This window comes from Sphaerodactylus townsendi, linkage group LG03 (assembly GCF_021028975.2).
Source record: "Sphaerodactylus townsendi isolate TG3544 linkage group LG03, MPM_Stown_v2.3, whole genome shotgun sequence".
NCBI lineage: Eukaryota > Metazoa > Chordata > Lepidosauria > Squamata > Sphaerodactylidae > Sphaerodactylus > Sphaerodactylus townsendi.
The window spans coordinates 146377020-146399232 of NC_059427.1; the positions used below are offsets into that span (position 1 = coordinate 146377020).

At 52.0% G+C, this 22213-nt stretch overlaps 2 protein-coding genes across 2 annotated transcripts; one reads left to right on the top strand and one right to left on the bottom strand.

Annotated features, from left to right (window-relative positions):
- The first annotated feature begins 1320 nt into the window (after positions 1 to 1320).
- On the top strand, positions 1321 to 13922 carry TEX28 (testis expressed 28). Its single transcript, XM_048487471.1, has 5 exons — positions 1321 to 1432; positions 3932 to 4014; positions 8470 to 9167; positions 10914 to 11049; positions 13611 to 13922. Exons 1-5 carry the CDS (start codon positions 1321 to 1323, stop codon positions 13920 to 13922), a joined length of 1341 nt encoding a protein of 446 aa, XP_048343428.1.
- A 112-nt stretch (positions 13923 to 14034) lies between these two features.
- Positions 14035 to 21180, bottom strand: LOC125429490 (green-sensitive opsin P521). Its single transcript, XM_048490635.1, has 6 exons — positions 20902 to 21180; positions 19833 to 20129; positions 18842 to 19010; positions 18148 to 18313; positions 16662 to 16901; positions 14035 to 16429 (listed from the first exon to the last, which is right to left on the bottom strand). The coding sequence occupies exons 1-6, from the start codon at positions 21008 to 21010 to the stop codon at positions 16313 to 16315; spliced, it is 1098 nt and encodes a 365-aa protein (XP_048346592.1). The 5' UTR covers positions 21011 to 21180; the 3' UTR covers positions 14035 to 16312.
- Positions 21181 to 22213: the final 1033 nt, after the last annotated feature.

A 22213-nucleotide genomic window follows, 5' to 3' on the forward strand; every position in this document is an offset into this window, starting at 1 on the left:
TGAGTTCCGCAGGGCCTGTAAGACTGAGTTGTTCCACCGGGCTTTTGGAGTGTCTGCCCGCTGATGTGCCCCCTCCCCCTCCTGGCTTTTCCGGGGGTCCCTTGAACATCAGTGGGACTCGCCATCACCCCCTTTTTTGGGGGAGGGTTTTAATGGGGTTTTTTTAATTGCTGGGCGCCTTTTATATGTTGTTCGCTGTTTTAATGGGGTTTAGTTTTTGCATTTATTGGAGCCTGTTTAATTTTCTTTTATTTGCTCCCTTGTTATAGTTTTTGAGTTTATGGAATAATGTTGTACACCGCCCAGAGCCCTATGGGGGTGGAGCGGTTAATAAATCCAAATAATAAATAATAAATAAATAAATAATCAGTCTTCCTATCTGCCCATGAGCACTGTGATGGGGAACCCTGATCTAGATCCAATATTTGTCCAAAGTAAGGCACAGGAAGCCTTGGTTAGCCTGGCGGAAGATCTACCCCAGTCTTCCAACAATGAGAATGTGCCCAACCTGTTTCTCCTTGTCCTCAGCAATGTTTAGTACCATCTGCCATGGTGTCCTGGACCTTAGTTATGACCCAAAAAGGTGCATTGGAGTGGCTGTGGTCTTTTTCTAGACTGCTGACTCCAGAAGTTGGCGCTGGGGGACTTCTTCTCCTTGGCCATTGTTTATTAGGTTGGGTTGCACGAGGTTTCGTGTTGTCCCCCCTGCTGTTCAACATCTACATGAAACTGCTAGGAGGGAACATGCAGAAGTTCGGGACTGAGTTGCCGTCAGTATCTTGCACTAGGCAGAACAAACACGCGGCATTCGTGATGCAGTCACTCCATTGCCTGCCCATCAGGAACTGGGTTCGATTTCAGGGATTGGCTCTCACAGACAACACCTCCCATGGCCCAGGGCTATCCCCTTTCCTTCCACGTTCTGCCACAGCAGCTTTGCTCATCTGAACGGCAGATGCCACCCTGCCAGGACAAGATCAACACAGGTGCTCGGGCATGGGCAGTCTCTGTTGTAGCCCCACCGTGTGGCATGGCTTGCCCAAGGAAGTCAGGAAGGCTCCTGTTCAGTGCCATACTGGGACTAAATTGCACCCATGGGCATGACCGGCTCCCCGCGTCCCCCCGGTCCCTGCGCCCCACTTACGGGAGCCAGGGAGGGCGGGGCTCGGGGGCGCCGCAGCGGCAGGCCAGCTTCTGAGCCCAACGCCGCCAAGCCCCGCTCTCCCCCTTCCCTGCAGGCCAGTTCCTGCCCTCCTCGGGCCCTGGGGATGGCAGCAGCCAGCCTGCAGGAAGGCCAGGGGTGGGGCAGGGCTTGGCGGCATGCAGATCGGGGGCACACCATTTCATCACATGGGGGAGGGCGCCCGCCCCCCCCATGTGAGTGAAATGGCGTGCACCCGTGGACATGTGGTACCCCATGTCCCCATTAGCGGTATGTCACTGTTCCTGTTCAAACCATGCAAAACTTTCTGCAAACCACGCAAAACTGAATTATTCGGGAGGACATTTTTATAAACAAAACTACTTTATTATGCAACGGTTCACAACGATTCTGTGATCAAGGGAACAGGACTTTACTACTGTGTAAAGTATGTTTGCTGTATGTTTTATCCCACTCTTATTGTGTTGTCTTATATTCATGTAGTAGCATTTCTTGCACTGTTTTGACATGCCTTGTCTGATCATTAGACTTTGTTTCGGATTTCTGTAATCCTGGTCCTCTTTTATTAGAAATGGATTTTCATCCTATTGATTTCACTGCCTTATAATGTGACATCTGCTTTGAGTCTCAGTGAGAAAGGTGAACTGTTAAAAAATGTGAACAAATAAATAAAATATGTACGTGACTATCTGCTGTTGTATCTCATTTAAACTTTGGTCTGAAGGAGGAGACGAGAGCTTAATCCAGACCAAAGGGAAATTGCTTGAATGGAAAGCCAATTTAGGAACTGGCCCGCCAGTAGCAAGTGAGCTTGCGTGCTCTCCGAAGCAGCAACGGCCCTAACTACGCCTTGTATTTTCAACTTGTCCCCCATGAAGATTTTGTCAGATGTCCACTGGAAACTCACTTGGAACAGAACCATACATTTTCATAATAGTTTTATGATCTATTTCAGCTAGGGGAAGGACCTCAGAAGGGTCCCCTCCCTTGCATGCCACCCCTCACTCCTTCCCCTTCCCTTCCCTCCACTAGGGTGGGTGGGCCATGTCCAGATGCTGGGCCCCGTCCCCTTCCCTCCCTCCCTTGCATGCCACCCTTCACTCCCTCCCCTTCCCTTGCATGGCAAAGCAGTGGCGTAGGAGGTTAAGAGCTCGTGTATCTAATCCTCTCTGGAGGGAACTTCAGGTTTGATTCCCCAGCTCTCTGCCTTACAGAGGCGTGGAGAGCTTATCTGGGGAATTCAAGATTAGCCTGTACACTCCCACTTGCACGCCAGCCCGAGGTGACCTATGGAGCTAGATCACAGCTTCTCGGAGCTCTCTCAGCCCCACCTACCTCACAGGGTGTTTGTTGTGAGGGGGGAAGGGCAAGGAGATTGTCAGCCCCTTTGAGTCTCCTGCAGGAGAGAAAGGGGGGATATAAATCCAAACTCTTCTTCTTCTTCTTTCTACGCTCCTATGTTCCTGCTGGGTGACCTTGGACCAGCCACAGTTCTCTCCGATCTCTCTCAGGTCCACCCACCTCATCAGGGGTCTGTTGTGGGGCGAGGAGGAGAAAAGGAGTTTGTAAGCTGCCTTGAGCCTCCGTACAGGAAGGAAAGGGAGGAATAAATGTAAATAAATAAATTAAGCATTAGGTAAAGAGGAGGGAATGTCGAAAACTCCCCCTTTGCCTTCTTTACCAGGTTCTTTATTATCCTCTTGCCACCATGTTGTCCCCTGATTTTGTCATCCACTTTTATCGTTCTGAGGGGAGGATTTATTATATTGGGTTTTAAAACTGTAATCCGCCCTGTGAGCAATTTGAACTATAAGCAAAGTAAAGAAACAAAATACAGGGGAAATTAATGATTGGAATCCTGTGGGATTCTTATGCAGCTATTTGGGCCTTAGTGCGACACGTGCTTGTTCAGAAGTCAACCACAACAGGCTGTTATGGAAATGGGTTTCATTTAAATCAGTGGGAATTGCTGAGACAAAAAAACTGAAGAGTCAAAGAACCAACAGTTCATAGTTGTACACACAGGGAGAGCTTTTGTCCAGAGGTTTATCAAGCAGACCAGTGCTACGTAAAAACCATAAGAATTACTGTTCAACGTGCTTCTGTGGTCTACTGTTTCTCCTCACTTTCCAACATTCAGACTTCCAGTGGCTTCTAATAAACAGTTCTCGGTTCATTGCTTGAATGACACGAGTTCCATTTTGGTCCGTTGGTCCAACAGCTGGGACACACGTCTATTAATCAAGATACCAAGACCAGTAAGAAGATTGGGGGTAAAGAGGCAAAGCCATTTTGGTGGTCCCTTGAAGCACTTTGCTATGCAGAGTTATGGATTAACTCTTTGGTCCTCAACCTTTTTGATCCTGTGGAGGTGTAGAGGTGCAACGACAAAATGGAGGCAGAGCCAACTATAAAATGGCAGCCACAAGGGGCGGAGCCAGCTAGGATAAATGAGGGAGCGAGGCTATGCGTAGCTGCTGCTGAACCAACCTCTAATATATCTGCACAGCCGATCAGATCTTCGATGGCCAATCTGAAACCCTGCTGGGACAAAAAACCCACCTGACCTCACCCACAGTCTCAGAACACTCTGCCACGAAAGGAGTTGATGAGCACCATGTTGGGGATCCCTGTTACTGAAGTAACTTTGTCTAGGATGACTTAGTTGGCTGGTGCCATGGGGTGCCGTTGGCTAGAACCGGCGACATCATGGTCTGGGCAAGATATGAGGTGATTGGCTGTTTGACCCACCTGTCTGTCTCTGTGCAGCTTCCACGATGGATCTCCAAGACCCGTCCAAGGGGGAATTGTCCCAACAGGCAGAAGGCTCCACCAGCCAGCCACACAGTTCAGTGAGTAACGTCCTCATCCCACAGGGGCAGTGGTACATTCTGGGCTTTCTTCTCCACTTGAGAGTATACAGTGGACAAGAGAGGGGGGGGCGGGCTTCAGTGTGACACACGGGGTTGCCAGTTCTGCGTTGGCAAATGCCTGGAGATTATGGGGTACAACCTATGGGAGGGCGGGGTTTAGGGAGGAACAGGACCTCAGCTGGGTGGTGCATCTATGCGGGGGCAGAGGGTTATTTGATCCAGCCAGCACCACTCAAACAGAGTGGAGAAAAAGGTTTGTTGTGGGGGGGGGGGGGCAGGGGGGTTGCCAGGGCAGTGGCACAGCGGCGGGAAGGGGGGCAGTGAGGGCAGCAGGGGGAGTTTGGCAGGGTTGGGCACGGCGCCTGGGGCTTGCCTGGGCACTGCTTTGTAGTGGTACGCCACTGCCGCGGCAGGGTACAATTCCCACCTCCGTATAAAGTCTGCTGGGTGATCTTGGGCCAGTTGCTGTTCTCTCAGAAGTCTCTCAGCCCCACCTAGCTCATACAGTGTGTGTTGTGGGGAGAGGAAGGAAAGGAGTTTGTAAGCAGCCTCGAGCCTCTTTAGGGCATAAATTCCTCCTCCTCCTCCTCCTTCTCCTCTTCTTCAGATGCAAAGGTAGCCCTGCAACAGGAAGGCCAGCGAATGACCCTCCCATATCCTCTGCTGCTTTCCCTAGCAAAGATGCCAGACTTGGCTTCACTAATCCCGCCTAGTAGGTGAGCCTAATCCGCCGGCGAGAGAGGGTGGCGGTGGATGGAGCTTAAAGCAATAATGCCATTAGGGGCTGTGATATTAGCCCTTCTCAGCTGGGATCAAGGAATTGTTATGTGTCGGTGGTGAACATCCTGTCCAACGGGGCTAGTATGAGTCAGGAAGGAAGGACAAGACGTCCGGACAACAGTCTTGCTCGGCACCTTCAGGTTGCCATCTCTGGGTCGGGGAGATTCCTAGAGATTTGTGGGGGGGGGGGGGGGGCTAGAGACTGGGTTTAGGGCGGGGAGGGACCACAACAGGGCATAATGCCATGGAATTCATTTTCCAAAGCAGCCATTTCCTCCAGGGCGACTGATCTCTGTAGCAGTGTTGCCATCCTCCAGGCGGTTGCTGGAGATCTTCTGCAATTACAACTGATCTCTGGGCAACAGAGATGAGTTCTTCAGGACAAAATGGCCACTTTGGAAGGTAGACTCTATGACCGTGGTGGCGAACCTTTGGCACTCCAGCAGGGGCGTACCTAGGCAAACTGGAGCCCTGGGCAAAACCTGAGTTTGATGCCCCCCCCCCCCCCACGGGCGGCCAACCTCTCCCATGGTAACCAAACAATGATTTTTTCCACCAGGTTGTTTCAAAGTCACCATCACATTATAGAACATGCCCCAACTCACAAATCTGAACACAGCAGAAAATGCTTTCGAAATGTTTTATTACTGCTATGAAAACATTTTATGGTGTTGTATCCAATTCCCCCAATTGGGGAAAACAGCATCACTTTCAATGTTTTTTTAAACAGGGGACCCCAGATTCTCCCTTTAAGGTGGATTTAAAAGGAGAATCTGGGCTCCCTAGTTTAAACAAGTGATGCTGTAATCCTACTAAACAGCGGCATTATTGTTACCAATGGTGTTTTAAACTAGGGAGCCCAGATTGCTCCTTTTAAAGAGTCCACCTGTAAAGGGAGGAATCCTGGGGTCCCGAAGTTTAAGCGACATTGTGAAAGTGATGCTCTTTTTAGAGGTGGATTCTCACACCCTGCAAACAACATCACTTTCAATGTTGGAAACCAGGGACCTCAGATTCTCCCTTTAAAGTCTATGCCAGAGGGGATGGATTTAATAATAATAATAATAATAACTTTTTTTATTCTAGGCATTGAGGAGGGAATAAAGAAAGAAAGAAACAAGCATTGGCAGGAAGGGGTTGGATTTAAAAGGAGGATCTGGGGAAATTTAGGGGTGCTTGCTGTCAGGGGTGCAGTTATTAAGATAGCAGCACCAAAATTTCAGAGTATCTTCGTTGAGACCCTACTGATGATACCACCCAGGTTTGAGTGAAGTTTTGGTTCCCAGGGGGGATCCAACTTGTTATATGGACCCTCAAAGGGGTAGCCCTCATCTCCTATTAGCTCCCATTGGAAACAATGGAGGATGGGGGCACTCCCTTTGGGAGTCCATAACTTTGGACTCCCTAGACCAAACCTCACCAAACCTGGGTGACATCATCAGGAGAGTCTTCTGAAGAATCCCTGAAATTTTGGTGCTGCTATCCTAAAAACTGCGCCCCCTGCAGGCCAAAAATGGAAAAAACACTGAAAATACAAAAAATCCCACAAACGAACCTACGCCCCCCCCACAAGGCTGCGCCCAGGGCAACTGCCCACTTTGCCCAATGGGAGGAACGCCTCTGCACTCCAGATGTTATGGACTACAATTCCCATCAGCTCCTGCCAGCACAGCCAATTGGCCATGCTGGCAGGGGCTGGTGGGATTTGTGGTCCTTGAACATCTGGAGTGCCAAAGGTTCACCACCAGTGCTCTATGACGTAATTCCCTACTGAAGCCCCTCCCCTCCCAAACCCCACCCTCTTTAGGCTCCACCCCTAAAACCTCCAAGTATTTCCCAGCCCTGAACTGGCAACCCTCCTCGGTAGCCTAGAGGTCAGTTGTGGTACCAAGAGGTCTCCAGGCCCCGCCCCACCTCGAGGTGGGCAACCCTAGCCCTGCCCAACTGCAGGCCCATTATTTCCTCTCCAGTATTTATGGCCCAGTCTATCTTCAACTCGTGGCCAGCATTATTAGAGGGAAGAATGGGAGTCTACTGAGAAGGAGCGTGTTTGTTGGATCAGTGGCAGAGGAAGAAGAAGAGGAGGAGTCTGCATTTATACCCCCTCCTTTCTCTTCTGTAAAGAGTCTTAAGGTGGTTTACCAACTCTTTTCCCTTTCCCACAACAGACACCTTGAGACAGGGGTGGGCAATTATTTTTTCCATGGGGCCGCCTAAGAAACAGAAAATATTGTGCAGGGCCGGGCCAAAAGGCTGAACTCAATTCTGCGTAATAGGGGCTGATAAGTGACAGACAGGTGCACAGATCAACTTGGAACCAGTGGCAACAGTTCTGCATACAGCACTGTTTGGCACAAAGAATCACAGGCTTAACCTACCTGCATAGTTGTCCACTGTGACAATCAAGCAAGTGGGGAGACTTAAGGCCCTTGACCTACTTTTTTCATCGACTGGTGCTTTTGAAAGCCCTGCAGAAGCTGGTTGCCCTGGTTGCCGGCTTCTGTGGGGCTTTCAAAGACGCCTCACTCCCCAGCAAAGGCAGGGCCGAGGCTGGCTTTTAACCCGCATGAAGCCGGGAGCCAAGGCAGCGGCTTCTGCGGGGAACTCAGAAGGGAACTACCGCAGAAGCCGCTGCGCGTGGGGAGTGGCCTTTCTCCAGAGGAGGCCCTTTCCGGAGCAGTGGCAAAGATCGAGGAAGGGAGAGGGTTAGCGGAAGAATGAGCAGCGCGGTTCTAAACAGGTCCTCTTAGGCCAGGGCCAGGTCTGTCATACGGGCCAGTCAGGGTCATCCAGCGGGCCGGATGTGGCCCCCGGGCCGTATAATGCCCAGGTCTGCCTTGAGAGGTAGGTGGGTCTGAGAGAGAGTTCTGAATGTATTGTAACTAGTCCATGGTCACCCAGCAGGCTTCGTGTGTAGGAGCAGGGAAACCACTCCAGTTCACCAGATAAGTAAGTCCGCCGTTGATGTGGAGGAGTGAGGAATCAAATCGATGATGCGGCTGGCCTCCACATGGGCCAGAGCCTTTACGGCTCTGGCCCCGGCCTGGTGGAACGCTCTCCCACCAGCTGTCCGGGCCCTCACCGGGGATCTCCGGTGGAGAGTTCCTTGCCAGGGCCTGTAAAGGGCTGAGCTTCTGTTCCTTGCCCGGGCCTTTGGAGGGACCGGCCGCTGATGGTGCCCCCCCCCCTTTTGGCTCTTACATCTGGGCCTGATACTATCTGAGGGGACTTGCCGATCCTCCCTTTGGGGTAGGATTTAATAATAGGTAGCTGGGCGCCACTTATAGCTATAATTATCAGTATTACAGTTAGTTGTTCGCTGCTTTTATAGATTTTAATTAACTTATGATGGTTTTATGATTGTATTTTATTATATGTTGTACACCGCCCGGAGCCCTTCGGGGATAGGGCGGTATAAAAGTCCAAAGTATAAATAAATAAAATAAAATAAATAAATCAGGCCCTCTAGATTAAAGTCCGCCGTTCTTAACCACGACTACACCATGCTGGGTCTCAAGAGTGCCAAGAGGGAATCGCTCTTAGACAGGGAGACCCCAAATACATTGCGGAACAGAATAGCCCAGAGCATTCAGAGATCTCTAGAACCACCGCCACTTTTCCATATCTCGTCTCCTCCCTTCTTCTCTGTCGCAGGTAGAGGGCCTTCGAGAACGCAGCCTCTCTGTGGCTTCCACCTCTTCCCAGGGCCAGCGTTCCTCAGTAAGTTCCAGCCTCGGCCACAACCAGAGGGATGGCCTCTACCACCGCATTTTCCACTTGTCCGAGTTGCTGCGAGTGGAGAAGGCCAACCGGGATGACAACACTTCGAGCTACATAGACATGGTGAGCAAGTCTGATCCGGAGAAAGCCACCTTCATCCGGCAGACCTTTGAGCGCATCAACCAGCGGTCCTCTGCCAATGTCGCCCACCTCGAGCAGCGTCTGCAGGATTGCTGGCTCCAGCTGAAGAAGCTGGAGCAAAGGGCCGTGACGGCGCAAGAAAGCAACACCAACACCTCCTCTTCCCAGCAGCAGCTCTTCGCCCGGAAGGGCAGCTTCCCCCGCCCGGCGTATCTGAGCTTACCTAGGATGCGCGGCTCCAAAAACAGCCCCACGGAGGAGCTCCCCAGCCCCTCCCCCGTGGAAAGCGAGAGCAACAGTCCCCTCTCAGAGACCCCCACCCAGCCGTCCCGGGACGAGGCGGGGGAGCCGAAGCTGAGGGAGCTGAAGGGCCAGCTGGCCAACCTGAAGGGAGCTCACAAGGCCCTGGAAGACGAATGGCACCAGCTGCAGAAGTCGTGGAAGGAGAACAAATGGGAGATGATGGAACTGCTGCAAGAGGAGAAGAAGAGGTGGGCAAGGCAGACCTGAGGGCCTGGAAACCCTGCCTCCCTGACCCCCCGTCCAGGCTCCTGGGGGTGGGGGTGCTGGGGGGTCTTTCCAGGTGAAAACTAGGTCTGCACCTCGACTTCGGTGCAACGACATCACTTCTGGAAGCGGGGACAACATGAGAGGCCCCCTGGCAGCTGGGCAAAAACTATGGTAGAAGCGGTTTCATCCAATTCGAGAGGATGGTCCGCGTCATCACAGCGTGATGACTTCGCTTCTGGGAACGATGCCACCGTGCTGACAAGAAGACCTTATTTTTTACCATTGCCAGCCAGCTGAACGGCAATCGAGAGGGAGCCCGAAGTGGCGGGGGGAACCCTGCCCCTGGCCAGAGTCTGGCAACCTCTGTTTTCGCGTTTGCTGGTGTCATATTTCTCCACCCACCCCCACTATGCTCAGCTGTAGAGAATCTGCTTGACATGCAGAAGGCCCCAGGTTCGATCCCTGGCCCCTCTGGCTAAAAGGATGGGCTAGTGAGGGATGGGAAAGACCTCTGCTTGAGACCCTGAGGATAAGGTGGCTGCTAGAGATCTTCCAGAGTTATAACTCATCTCCAGGCCACAGAGGAGGAAAGAGCTGCTTCAGAGGGCAGATTCTGTGGCAGGGTCTGCAACCTGTGGCTCTCCAGATGTTCATGGACTACAATCCCCATCAGCTCCTGCCAGCACGGCCAATTGGCCATGCTGGTAGAAGCTGATGGGAATTGTAGTCCATGAACATCTGGAGAGCCACAGGTTGCAGACCCCTGTTCTATGGCATACCACTGATTTCAGGTGAAATTTCTCCCCAGATTCCTGAGGGGTTGGTGTCATGGAGTAGAAAATGATGCTCTGGATAGATGAATGGTCAGAAAGACTAAGGAGACCAGGCTGGCCTTGAAGGGCCAAGAGTATTTGTTGGTTGCTGGATGCAGGCGTTGGCTTTCAGGCACCCACCCACCACTGTCAGCCGCCACTCACTTTCCCTTTCTGCCAGGAAGGCAATGAACAAATTCAAGAGGCATACTGCTTCTCCCACAAGCATGGTTAAAGTGGCATCCGGTCTTCTGCGCATCTGTCGCTTCCGGGGCCAAGCCAGCGAGAAGCCAGCCCCACACGCCGTGCCACCTTCGGAACATTTTCCTGGGAGTAAGTCCCATTGAATAGATCAGGGTGGGATTCGGGGTAGACCTGCTGAGGATTTGCTCTCGTGGACGCCGAAGAAGCTGCCGTTTGCTCTGTTTTGCGTTACATCCGTTTACACGTCCAGATGATTCCACTGGAACAGTTGGGCAAATCTGGCTCGGGTCCGACCCAAAAGCATACTTGGTGTCACTGTTAATCCCATTTGGCAAGGTTCCCATCCCTTCTAGAGTCACATCCCGGCAGCCAAGAGTCCTGGTACCTGTTTCTTATGCATACTCACCAATTTTAATTCTCCCTAGCCCTCCCCAGTCTCCCCCCCCCCCCACGTGATATTTGTTGTCCTTGTGGGTCCATGTTCCCTCCACTCCAGGGCCATCCCCAAGTCTGGCAGCTAAAAGTGACCCCTTTGCCTGTTATCCGTGAAAGTGTCAAATGAGAAACAAGAGCCAGCTCTGCTCTAATCCATTTCTCAGGAGTGCCGTAAGCTCTGCGTATAACAAGATCAGTGTGCGTGCATGCATGGGTGTGTGTGTGTGAAACACAGCCCGATTGCCAAGTCTCACCCGACCCGCCTTGCCTCTCCAGGCACTACAACTTGGAGGTGCAAGTGAACGACATGATCCAAGTCAATTTCAGCGAGATCACCAACCTCAAACAGGATATGGCCTGCACTGAAGAAAAGATGGTCTACCAATCTTACGAGAGATCCCGAGACATCTGGGTAAGCCTGTATTGCTCTGGGCCAGGGGTCCCCAACGTGGTACCCGTGGGCACTGTGGCACCCAGCAGGGGTTCTGATTGGCCACTAGAGATCTGATTGGCTGGGCAGATTGAAAATAACACGGTTTCAGTGGCAGCTGCTACCGCAGTGTTGGTTTTATTCTCTCTCACTCTACTTTCCCAATGTATTTTATAAATTACCCCCATTCTCCCCTGTGCTTCAGTTTCCTCAGGCCATTTTGTGGTGGCTACCATCTCCTGTGGCAGCTGATCTTGTGGTTGTGCTCATCATGCTGTGTTGGAATTCCAAAGGCACCCTCAGGCTCAAAAAGTTTGGGGACTGCTACTTTGAGACTCTCCTAGAAGGGGTTCAAGAGGCAGCATGAGCTAGACCAGTGGTTCTCAACCTGTGGGTCGCGAGCCCTTTGGGGGTCGAACGACCCTTTCACAGGGGTCGCCTAAGACTCTCTGCATCAGTGTTCTCCATCTGTAAAATGGATAAATGTTAGGGTTGGGGGTCACCACAACATGAGGGACTGTATTAAAGGGTCATGGCATCAGGAAGGTTGAGAACCACTGAGCTAGACACTGCAGGGCAAGGCAGAGTGTGTTTTGATGGAGCCAAGAAGGAAGGGGACCTATCATCTTTCATCTTAGGCCACAACAACCAGTCTGAGGTGCAGCAGTGCATTCTGGGATGACATGGCAGAGGTTGTACTGACGATATCCAAGCAGGCCACAAGAAAACTTGGAGATGTAGGTCAATATTAACCATATGCTTTAGGGCGGTCCTGTTTCTGTTTCCTTTTTCAAATAATCGGAGCACCTGCACACACCCCGAACACGTGGCGAAACAACAGCCTGCTAACCTTTAACCCCAGGGAGGTTTATAGCCTGTGCCTGTCTACTTCTAAGGGCACACCACAGAAAAAGTAACACGCCTATCATTGCCAGCCAAGATGGATGCCAGATGAAGATCATGTGAACAGCACAGGAGCCAGCTCGATGGACGCAAGATATATCGAGCTCTTACAGATGTATACAAATGGCAGCTAAATACAAAACAAGGTGAAGTTTCAATTGCAGCCACAAGGACAGAGTTTCTGGGGGCGCCCAATACCCTTGCAGCCAGCGGACAGTTGGGCAAGCGTTTACTTCAACCAGGACAAAAAGTTGACGAAAAATTGGGACTGTTAAAAAAGTAAAATAACTTGGCAAAGCGGGAGAAAGGGGCCTGAACCCCCCCCCCCCATGGGGGGCCAACGTCTCCATTAGTGTGGTCAATAAAGAGGCATGGCGCTGACCTTAAGCTTTTTCTGTGGTGAGATACCCAAGGAAGCTGCAGGAGCTCTCCCCCGGCTTCCCGATGCTCTCACAATTCACACTCCGGTACCCTTCTCAGGATACACGTTGCTCTCCCATGGGTGGAAACACAATCATCACACGCTGGAAGCATCTACTCTGTCTCAGGTAATGATGTTAGTACGGTCAGTTGAAGTGCAGCGGTCAAGAAAACTGTACACTTCCGCATTACAATACAATCCCAAACGAATATGAGAGTTATTCATTTTTATGCCCTGCCTTTGTCAAAACCATTATTTTGTGCATTATTGAACGAGATACTTTGATACAAGACCATTTATAGTTCATTGAACAACTGTCATCAAATTGTCAAATCGATGGGGCGAGCAGGGCTAGGAAGGCACTAGGGCCCAGGCCTAGGGCCCATTCTACGACAAAGAAGGTCCAGCGTGTTTAGTTCTGTGATGAAGGAATATACTAACATTTTTTGTGAGACAGAGTATAGTTGTAATGTGACGACTGCCAATGCCAGCCAATCTGTCCCCTCCCCACGGCTGTGGAAATCCACTCATGGTTATGTGAGACACGGATCATTACAGAGCCCCCTATCTTGTTGGCATAACCCAATATAATATAAGGAAGGCTCTGACTGCGCTACAATTTCAATCAATGCCAACAAACTATCTAGAAGGCCGATACGCTCAAATACCAGTAGAACAACGAATCTGTATTTCCAGACGTGAAGTAGAGGATCTACCTCATTATGTATTGAACTGCCCCCTGTATGCTGAGCTTAGGGCCAAGTTCCTTCACAGTTTTATATCTATGCCCCAGGTATACTCTGATCCAGATAAAATATACTTTCTCCTTTCAGATTCGGATCCTTACATGTTTTATAGGGTTGGCCTCTTTGCTTTGGCAGCCTCAAAGATCCGATCTAAAAACTCACGGAAGTAAATAGTTAACCCAAAAGTTGCACAAGATATGTTTGACTCTAGTTTAGACACACTGGAAGGGGAAACTGAGAGGGACTGAGTGTCCATATAGTTGAATTTTAGCTGTTAAGTCTTTTTATTTGCGTATTATGCTCATCTATGTGTTTTGATACTGTAATATTGTGATGGCCTATGGCTCTTCAATTGAGTTGTTGATAATGATGAACCACTGGGAATGATGATGATGATGAAGAACCACTGGGGTGACAGATGGCCCAGAATCTAGACCGGCCCTGACCCCCCCTCCTCCTTGTTGCTTTGGCAGGAAGTCCTAGACTCCTACCAGACCCGGCTGGCCAAACTGGAAATGCAGCAACAGGCCCAACAGCTGGAAGCCATGGATTTACCTCAGGCCAGCGTGTACAAACTGTACGGGCAGCTCATGAACTTGCTGCTGACCATCGCTGCCATCCTTCTGGTGTGTGTCTCCACCATGTCGGCCTTTACCCTTCCTCTCCTGCGCACCCCCTGGCGCGCCCTGACCACTCTGGCTGCGATCTCCACGGTGTTGCTGGTCTGGAACTACTTGCCAGACATCTCCAGCCTGGAGTGGACAATATGGCTGCCCTCTGCTTAGCTGCTACAAGAAAAGGGGGAGCATGCATCTCTCTGGTGTCTCCCAGCCCTCCCAGCCCGCCCTACTACCCATATTTATTGGTTTTCATATGTATATATATATATGCAGAGAAATATTCATATATATTTATTAAAATCACAAGATTTGTGCTGTCCAACATGCCTGATTCTCAGGTAGCGTCCGATGATGCCCAAGCCACATCTGATTGTATGCTGAAGTCTGATCTATGTGATGAAATGAAGCCCAACTCCGGAGTCCCAGGACAGACGACGGGAAAGGCGGCAGCGGTGGGGGAGCAGAGGAGAACGGGGCAGCTCTGTGGTAGCTATAGAAGCTCGGCACAGGAGCGCGAACGGATCGGCAAGTGCTGAATCGGGCAAGTTAAGCAGAGAAGACAAGGAGTGGAACTTCGCAGGCTTAAATTCTGGGAAGCAGGGTTTGCTTCCTACCCCTTGGCTCAGCGGTTCTTGAAACCTTTCTTCTATAGGGTTGCCAGATGGAGTTGGGGTTGTCCCAGAATTACAGTTGATCTCTAGATCTCTGGGCTGAAAACAGCAGGTTCGGAGGGTTGCCTCTATAACATCATAACCTGGCTCAAGTTTCTCCTCTCTTTAGACTCCACCCTCCCCAAGCCCCAGACCCCATTCTAGGGATTTACCAAGCAAGAGGGAGCAATCCTATCCCTCTGGCCTAAGGAGCTTTCCTCCGGAGGAAGGGATTCTCCCACTGGAGAAAGGCATTTTAGTCAAGGAGAAAGCTTCAAACGTGGCTAAGCAGAGTGATGGGACGCAGGATTCTGTTTGAGCCAGTTTGAAGCAGGGCTTCCACGCTGCCCCAATTCGCACAGTGCGCAGTCTCCTCTCATGCCGCTATGGCCCCGTTCATTCCCACAGAGCTCGGACGGGAGAATGTCCCCCTGGGGCAGACCTGTCTCTCCCCCCCCCACACACACACACGTCACGTTGCCCCAAATCCTCCCACTCAAGGCAGCCGCTTCCCTTTGCCCAGAAGAGGGCTCAGAAGGGTTGCCAGCCTCCAGGTGGGACCTGGAGGTCTCCTGGAATCACAACTGCTTGCCAGAATACAGAAGTCGCTTCCCCCGGAGAAAATGGCTGCTCTGCAGGGTGGGCGCTATAACTTTACACCGTGCTGACGTCCAGCCTTCCCTCCTTAGGCGTCGCTCCCCAAATCTCCAGGAATTTCCCAGACTGCAACTGGCAACCCTCAAGGCTGCCCGTGGCTACACATAGGCCTTTACAAGGCCCCCAAATGACCCCAACCAGTTTGCAATCCTTGCCATAACACGTGACGCAGAAGCATGCGTACAAACACCCCTGTACAGACATTCACACGGACACCAGCAGGTCTATGTCGGATAAGAACTGAGCTTTTGTAGAGAAGTTAAAAACCTTTATTCTCTAACTGGCTCTTGCTGCTGTGTTTCTGCTTGTACCGAGATGATATGTTAATCTTATTTATTTTTTTATGTCATTTTTTTCCCATTGCATTTCTAGCTAAATGTCCCAGTTAGGGAAACAGGAGACTTTCGTATCAAACACTATGTACAGAAACGGTTCCAGGCGGGCCCTGCTAGGGAGAAGCACAAAACCCATGGGGCATCTAAGGCGGCTTGTGCTGGTTCTCTGCATTTCGGCCCCGGGTCGGAAGCCGCCCCTAGAGGAGAGCTAGAAATTCAGTACACCCAACCTCGCCGAGGCCCAGACACCTTGCAGGGGGATACACGCTGCATGCATCTGGCCCCCCATTGGATGCGCTCCCTGGTGCCAGTGAAAACCTCAGAGCAGACGGGAATCAGAAGAGGCCCTGCCTGGTCAAACCGTGGGCTGTCTCCCGTAGGGACCCATCCACCAGTCCTTCCATGGAATGGGATGATTTGGGGCTTAGTGCAGGCCCCGGGGGGCCAGTAGCAGCACTACTAGGGCGTTGGGCAGCCTTGCTTTACAAAAGCGATACATTTCCCCCAGGGTGCCCCCTCTTTTCGCCCCCTTCTAGGAGACAGACAAACAGGCGGGGAGACTATTCAAGGGGGGCATCTGAAAGGAAGGAAGTACACTCCACGCCGGCTGTCCTGGGGAGCGTGGAGAAAGCTGGGGCATGGAATTCTGCATCCTTCACCCCAGCCCCCTCCAAAAAACAAATCTCAGAGGAAATCAGAAACAACCCCCGCCCCGGTCAAACCACAGGAGAAAGAGCAGATCTCAAGCCTGGGGCAAAGTTGAGGTCCAAAGGAGAGGGACTGTAGAGGTCTCAGGCCAGGACGTCTTATGTTCAAAGGGGAATCCTTGTAGTGGTAGAGGAAGAAGAGGTTCTCATTGGGGCTCTCCTGGGAGGCAGAGTCCTGTTTTGGTGTTGACCCAGGCAGGGGGCTCTTATGCTGGCGATACAGAGGAGTTAGAGACAGAGGAGACCTCCGTGCGGGACGTGGTAGAGGCTTCAGAGCCATCGTCCACCTTCTTGCCGAACAGCTGCAGTATGCAGTTACGGAACTGCCAGGAGAAAAACACAGGAAGGAGGAAGTTAATCGGCAGGGATGAAGAGGTTTGCTCTCCGTGGTCCTGCACCCGACACAACGTAATGCCCCCCCCCATACACACACACACCCCCGAGTCAGCCATTCATACATCTGTAAATCCTAAATAACCTCCTGCTTCTCTTTCCCTGCCTTCTGCCTTCAAACTCCCTCGCTCTCTTGTCATTTGGGGATGGGAGCAAAGATACCTGTCTGTTCATGAAGACGTAGATGACGGGGTTCCAGATGGTGGCGCTCTTTGCAAAGTAGGCAGGCAAGGCGGCAGCGAGGGGGTGGAAGGCGTAGCCAGGGTAGGCAGCAGCAAAACTGACGAAGATGGTGTAGGGTCCCCAGCAGATGCAGAAAATCGTGATCATGACGATCACCATCCTGGACACTTCCTTCTCCGCCTTCTGGGTGGACTCCGACTCCTTTTGCTGGGCAGCCACCTGGGTAAGGAGAAAGAGAGGTTGGCATCAAGAAGGGTGACCGCCCCCTTCTCGAACCTGGCAGGTTTCAGTCCGTCTGTGTGGTGGAGCTGAGGGAACAAACCCTACTCCAGTGGTGGCGAACCTATGGCACGAGTGCCAGAGGTGGCACTTAGAGCCCTCTCTGTGGGCACGCACATCATGCGGAAGGGCAGAAAATCACATCTAGGCTGGTTTGGGCCGCTGGGCACGATGCCCCACGGAGAGCTGGGAGGTCTCGGCTGGCGGGCCTGGTGCCTGTGCTTCAGATGGCTGCTGCCCGAGGGGGGGCAGAGGCAGAGGAGGCAGAGATGCTAGAGAGGTGCAGAGCAGTGCATGTGGGACTTGCTGGAGGCTAGAACAGACTGACCCCTGCTCGAGCGGGTGGGGCGGAGGCAGAGAGGTGGGGTGGAGGCACTGGACCAGCGCAGGGAAGAGCGGTGGGTGCATGAAGGACTAAAACCTCAGCATTCAGGTTAAGTTGCCGGGTTGGCACTTTGCGATAAATAAGTGGGTTTTGGGTTGCAATTTGGGCACTCGGTCACAAAAAGGTTCACCATCACTGCCCTACTCTGATAAGCCAAGATGGATGGGTTCCCACAGGAAACTGTATCCCTGGAAAGGGGCCCCCATGAGAACCAGTGTCCTGGGAAAGGGGCCCCCACAGGAAACTGTCCCGGGAAAGCAGTCCTCACAGGAAATTGTGTCCCGGGAAAGGGGCCTCCGTGGGAAACTGTGTCCCTGGAAAGGGGTTCCCCCACAGGAAACTGCGCACTGATAAATTCAACGGGGTTATCTGTAGTAGATATTAGGGGGATTCCTTGAGAACTTAGGGCCAGGGGCTCATCAGGGCATTAAGCAGGATTTAGAAATCTGTTAAGGAAACAGAAATCCAATTCCGTTCTTGAGATTTTTCTGGAGAGGAGGCGTACTGGGAGCCAGAGAGCATGGCCCCAGAGCAGTCCGGGAAACGATGGTGTGTCAGAGAGGGGAGGCCTGACAGAGAACAAATTGTTTCTATCAGGGAGAGATGACTGGTTATGGATTCCAAAAAGGGGGGGGGGCGCTCCAGTTTCAAAGGGAAGTGGACCCTCAACCAAGGGCAGTGGGCGAAAGGCTCTTGTTGTGGGTTATAATGGAGGGAGGGAGGATATCAGGTGTCCAAAAGGGAGTGAACTCTGGCTGGGGTGTGTGTCTCTGTGTGTGTGCGTGTGTGTGTGATGCTCACCGCACGGATAGCCATCCACACTTGCAGGTAGCAGAATATGATGATGAAGAGTGGGAAGAAGCAACAGGAGACCATGAGGGCCAGCATGTAGGACTGGCAGCCCATCTCGACGTTGCCGCTGAAGACATCAGGACCGCATGACGTCTTCAGACCGTGGGGCCAGTACCTAGTGGAGAGAGCAAGCAGTTCGGCAGGCAAACCTCAGTCGTCTTTGAGCCTGTTCTAGCACTAAGTAGGTCGGCTGCCGATCCTGGCTCAGGTGAGAAAGTCCCCAAAGGGAGGATTGATCATGCTCATTAACGTTCTGGCTGGATGGGCTTTGCCATTAACACTTACAGGCAGCGACTGACATCTGCATTCTGTGAAAATGTTGAAGGCTGAGACTTGAACCCAACCCCCTCGAGTTAGTTTCCAGCCCAAACATCACAGCCCCCTGATAATCCCACTCCTCGCCCCCTTCACACCAGAAGATATATCTCATGGCCACTGAACTGTAAAAACAACTTTTGGCCCATAGATCCTCTTTCCCACTGTGATAAGTCACACGATCCCATAATGCTAAGTACTTTATTCTGGTCTGAGTTTATGGCTCTAAGGTCCCCCGAGGTCCCTGTTGCTCTCTTCCATCCAGCCTGCCCACCTGCCTGCATTGCACTCTCGCCGCTGTATTGCTGCCCGTGTTGCCCACGCTCACCTACTCCAGCCAAAGATGGGTGGTGATGCCCAGCCCCAAGACCAGATCCAGGAAAAGCCAATGCCCAGCATGGCTAGTTTGCCATCAAACTTGATGTTTCCAAAGGGCTTGCAGACAACGAACCAGCGCTCCCAGGAGATGATGGCCAGAGACCAGAGGCCCGTGATACCTGTGGAGGAAGGAGGAAAGAGGACACCTGTCGCTCGTTGCCCAGGGCCCTCCAAAACCTGGAACCAGCCGTGGCCAAAGCCCTCGCTCAGAAGTAGAGTGTCTACTTGGCGTGTTGGAAGCCCCAGGTCCAATCCCCAGATGAAGGGACCAGGCAATACAGCAGTGGTTCTCAACCTTCCTAATGCCGCGACCCTTTCATACAGTTCCTCATGTTGTGGTGACCCCCAACCCTAACATGTATCCATTTTACAGATGGAGAACACTGATGCAGAGAGCCTTAGGCAGTGGTTCTCAACCTTCCTAATGCCGCGACCCTTTAATACAGTTTTTCATGTTGTGGTGACCCCCAACCCTAACATGTATCCATTTTACAGGTGGAGAACACTGATGCAGAGAGCCTTAGGCAGTGGTTCTCAACCTTCCTAATGCTGCGACCCTTTAATACTGGTCCTCATGTTGTGGTGACCCCCAACCCTAACATGTATCCATTTTACAGATGGAGAACACTGATGCAGAGAGCCTTAGGAGACCCCTGTGAAAGGGTCGTTTGACCCCCAAAGGGGTCCCGACCCCCAGGTTGAAAACCACTGCAATAGAGGATGCGAAAGACGTCTGCCAAAGACACAGGAGAGCAGCTGCCAGTCTGAGTAGACAATTCTGACCCTGATGGACCGGGGGTCCGATGTGGTATAAGAAAGCTTCATATGTCCATAAGGTAGTGATTTCAGGGGGGGAGAGGAGCCAGGAGCAGTTGCGTTGGGAAGGGAACTGGAGAGAAGAGAGATGGAGAAGAAAATATGGGAAGGCAGTCGTCTCTTACCACAAGCAGATACGAGGAAGCCCTCTATCACACACATGGGGTGGCCCAGGATGAAGTATCCAAAGATCTGGTTGATCACACTGATGCCGCTGGCAATCACCGTCTCAATCATATCCACAAATGCCAAGTTCACCAGGACCCAGTTGAGCGGATGCCGCAGCTTCTTGAATTTGGCAGTCGCCACCAACACTAACCCATTGGTGAAGGTGGAAGCAACGACAACAATAATCATCCAGAAGGAGGTAAAGTTGTAGACCCATCGTGGTGCAATGTGGTAGTTTGGACCTTCAAAAGGACCTGCCGGGAGAGGAAAAGCTTAAGAGGACCTCAGCAACGGCTGCCAATATCCAACTGGGACGGGGAGATCCCTTGGAATGACAACTGATATCCAGGCTACAGAGATGTTGCCCTGCTTTGGAGGGTGAACAGGATGGCCTTATCCTGCTGAGAGCCCTCCCCAACCTCACCCCAAATCTCCAAGAATTTCCCAACCCTAAGTTCCCAACCCTAAATCCCCAGCTATTGCAGTAAATACATCCAACAGGACCTGTCACCTTCCTCGCCTTTCTCCACGTTCCTACTCTTGTAGAACCCCAAGAAAGTAGCTCCTCATCATGCGGACCATCACTTCCCCCGATCTACAACCAGGCTGAGAACTCCACTTGGTCAGGTTCCCAGGAACCTTCCAGAATCTCCTGAGAAAACTCTCTGTCAAATTCCACTTTCAGGCACACTCTTTTTCCCCAGAGTTTTATGGACAAGGTACACTCCCCCCACTCCACCCCCCACCCCAGGATACAAAACTGGATCACCAGCCTGCTCTTCAGAAGACAACTATCAGTCCTTCTGGAGAAAACGGTGGGCTCAGTGGCATTATGTCCTCTAGGGTCCCTCCTCTCCCCAAACGTCGACCTTGCCCAGGTTTCGTCTCCAAATCTGCAGTGATTTCCCAAGTGGCCCTGGGCAACTCCAGGCTCACGGCCCTCCCCTGCTTCCCCATGGCCCATCTCACTCCCCCAGAAGACCCTCTGTCCAGTTGCTTCCTTGAGCAGCCCTTTGCCGGGCTCACCTATGGTGTTGTTGCTGTTGGTATAAGTGAACACGCTTCCTCGGGTGGTGTCATCGTCATCTCTGCCCCGGCGGGCTGCAAAGACAGCCACGTTCCAGGCTTCCGTCATGGCCCCTGCCTTCTTTCCTGGGGGGGATTTCCTCTTGTCTCTTCCTGCCCAGTCCCTCTCCCCCACTCCCCCTTTCCCACAGGAGTCTCCCTCTTCACTCTTCCTCTCGTCTCTTTCTCTGCTTTTTCCCCCTCTCTGCCACTTGGACACTCCCCGCCACCTGTCTATGCCCGGGCCCTGGCGCTACCCCGTTATATAGCCACCCCCCCAGGCGGATTAAGGCCCTGGCTTGGAAAGCAAGATCCCCAAAGCCCTTAAAGGTTTTATCCCTTAATTGGGCTGCGATTTGGCCCCCTCCTTGTCTCATTTCTCTGCCCTCTGGCCCTTCGCAAGTTGCCAGGGCCTGAACGGCTCAAACGTACCCTGTGTCACCCTGGATGTATTTGTCGGACACTTCAGGTAAGGGATGAGCGGGGGGGGGGGGGTGATTATAGAAGTAAAAAGAGCTCAGCTAATCCCTCTCAGAACGGCCCTTCCTTGCAATTTCCTAATGGACTGTCACCCCTCCCTCCCTTGAGGCCAGAGGACCTTTCGTCCCGGTTTTCCTGCCGCCGGAGATGGAGGCTTCTTGGCAAAGCCGGCGCTTTTGCCTGCTGCGGACATGCGTTTCACATGACTGCAAGAGCGATCCCTCCAAAACCACCCTGTTGCATGACAAGGCTAAAAGCAAAACAAAAAAATAGTCCCCAAATGTTGGGCTGCTGCCATTTTGAAGTATTTTGGCTGCTTAGGCATGGACACAGGACACAGCGAAGATAGCAGCCTGTGAAAAGCGTGGGATTGCAGGTTGGGGAAGTCCTGGGGGACAGTGCCTGGGGACGGTGCCGTTTGGCGAAAGGCAGGTCCTCAGTAGGGTATAAGGTCATAGAGTCCAACCTCCAAAGCAGCCATTTCCCACAGGAGATTCATGGGAAAGAGGTCTATCAGCTTCCTGTTTCAGAGGCAGTCAACCTCTGAATCCCAGTGCCAGGAGGCAACATCAGGGGAAGGCCTTGACCTCTATGCCAGAGGAACTGGTTGGCCCCGTTGTGAGACAAAATGCTGGACTAGATGGACTCTTACTGGTCTGATCCAGCAGGGCTCTTCTGAGGTTCTTATCAGAGGACAGCTACAGTCTCTATGCCTTCTTGGTGGCCTTCCAGAGGAACTGGCTGGCCACTGTGTGAGGCAGGATGCTGGACAAGATCGATCCTCACTGGTCTG

What these genes read in the sequence shown, in the direction of transcription:
- TEX28 (XM_048487471.1), top strand. Translation starts at nt 1,321, where the DNA reads ATGCAGATCGGGGGCACACCATTTCATCACATGGGGGAGGGCGCCCGC. An exon ending in CCAGCCAGCCACACAGTTCA is followed by an intron (nt 4,015 to 8,469) that starts GTGAGTAACGTC and finishes TCTCTGTCGCAG; the next exon opens with GTAGAGGGCCTTCGAGAACG. An exon ending in AGAGATCCCGAGACATCTGG is followed by an intron (nt 11,050 to 13,610) that starts GTAAGCCTGTAT and finishes TTGCTTTGGCAG; the next exon opens with GAAGTCCTAGACTCCTACCA.
- LOC125429490 (XM_048490635.1), bottom strand. Translation starts at nt 21,010, where the DNA reads ATGACGGAAGCCTGGAACGTGGCTGTCTTTGCAGCCCGCCGGGGCAGA. An exon ending in CTTCCTCGTATCTGCTTGTG is followed by an intron (nt 19,011 to 19,832) that starts GTAAGAGACGAC and finishes CTTCCTCCACAG; the next exon opens with GTATCACGGGCCTCTGGTCT. An exon ending in ACGTCTTCATGAACAGACAG is followed by an intron (nt 16,430 to 16,661) that starts GTATCTTTGCTC and finishes TTCTCCTGGCAG; the next exon opens with TTCCGTAACTGCATACTGCA.